This window comes from Plasmodium inui (genome assembly GCF_000524495.1).
Source record: "Plasmodium inui San Antonio 1 unplaced genomic scaffold supercont1.5, whole genome shotgun sequence".
Taxonomy (NCBI): Eukaryota; Apicomplexa; class Aconoidasida; order Haemosporida; family Plasmodiidae; genus Plasmodium; species Plasmodium inui.
In genome coordinates, this window is record NW_008481839.1 from 961,332 (window position 1) to 962,509 (window position 1,178).

General features: G+C 45.3%; 1 protein-coding gene across 1 annotated transcript; it reads right to left on the bottom strand.

Annotated features, from left to right (window-relative positions):
• Positions 1-32: 32 nt before the first annotated feature.
• Positions 33-1,178, bottom strand: C922_01678 (hypothetical protein; the record flags this gene model as incomplete). The annotated part of the gene is made up of 1 exon (XM_008817281.1): positions 33-1,178. The coding sequence occupies one exon, from the start codon at positions 1,176-1,178 to the stop codon at positions 33-35; it is 1,146 nt and encodes a 381-aa protein (XP_008815503.1).

Sequence of the window (1,178 nt, forward strand, 5' to 3'; positions counted from 1 at the left end):
ATTTTATCTAGATATGTCTGTGGGCCCCCGCATCACTCCCTACCCACTCCTTTCAACTGGGCACTCCAAACCACGGGAGAATCGGTAAAAATTTTTAACTCCCTCTGAACAACTTCATTTGACGAACTGATGAGCGTATCGAAGCTGAGGCATTCATTATTCAAATTGTACTTCAGCCCTTCCGTCTTAATTATACACTTGCCGCCAATGGGTAAAATGCCACAGCCTTTGCAAAAGACGTCCGGACTTACGTGTATAATGTGACTTCCTCTCTGGAGCAGAAAGAGGAAGTTATTCTCCCCAATTAAATACAGACTATTTAGGGAAGCATTTTTGTATAGGCATGAAATATTTGCACACGTGTGATCAAACCGATTTCCAGTGGCGCCTAAAATTAATATTTTATCATTCTTGCGGATGTGTCCTCGTATCACGTCGATGCATTTATCAAGGTCTGTATTTTCCTGGTTTTCGCACTTCTCGAATATGACTGACTTGTTTTTGTAGTAGCTGTACACGTGTGCGTTTATGCTATCAAAGTCGCCGCAAATTATGTGGGGCACTATTTCGGTAGGGCATTTCAGCGCCTTTTCCGTCTTTTCCACTTGCATGTTGAATAAATCAGCGATGGTGCGTCGTCCATGCACGTGCTGCGTACGCTCATTTGAGTGTCTTGCATACAACGCTGTGTTTTTGTCGTCCTCCCGTTTGAATGAACTTTTCTTATCACTTGCGCCTCTCTCCGTGGCTAACGACTGACACCAGTTGTACAGCCTGTTGGCTCCCCCATCGGCGCATATTAATATATCCGAGTTGGCAATAATTTTGGCCGAATGGGCGCAAATGCTGTTGTTCAGGATGATGGTTATTATTTTTGCCTGGGGGGGGGATTCTGTTCTGTCCTCCCCTGGGGTGGACTCTTTGCCCCACTTCCTTTCATCATTTAGCAAAATGCATTTCATAAAATCAAGATCATGCACAATAAGGTTTCCTTCCTTTGAGCTCCTCATGCAGCTGAAGTGGGATGAACGTAGCTCTTTCGTGTCCCCTGATGGGCTGTACCACCTTGCCCTTATGTTTGCAAATATTCTCGCGCGATTGGTCTGGTCGATCGCCCTGGCATTACCGCTTAGGTGCACACTGACTTTCGCGCACACGTTGAAGAAACTCCTTTTCAT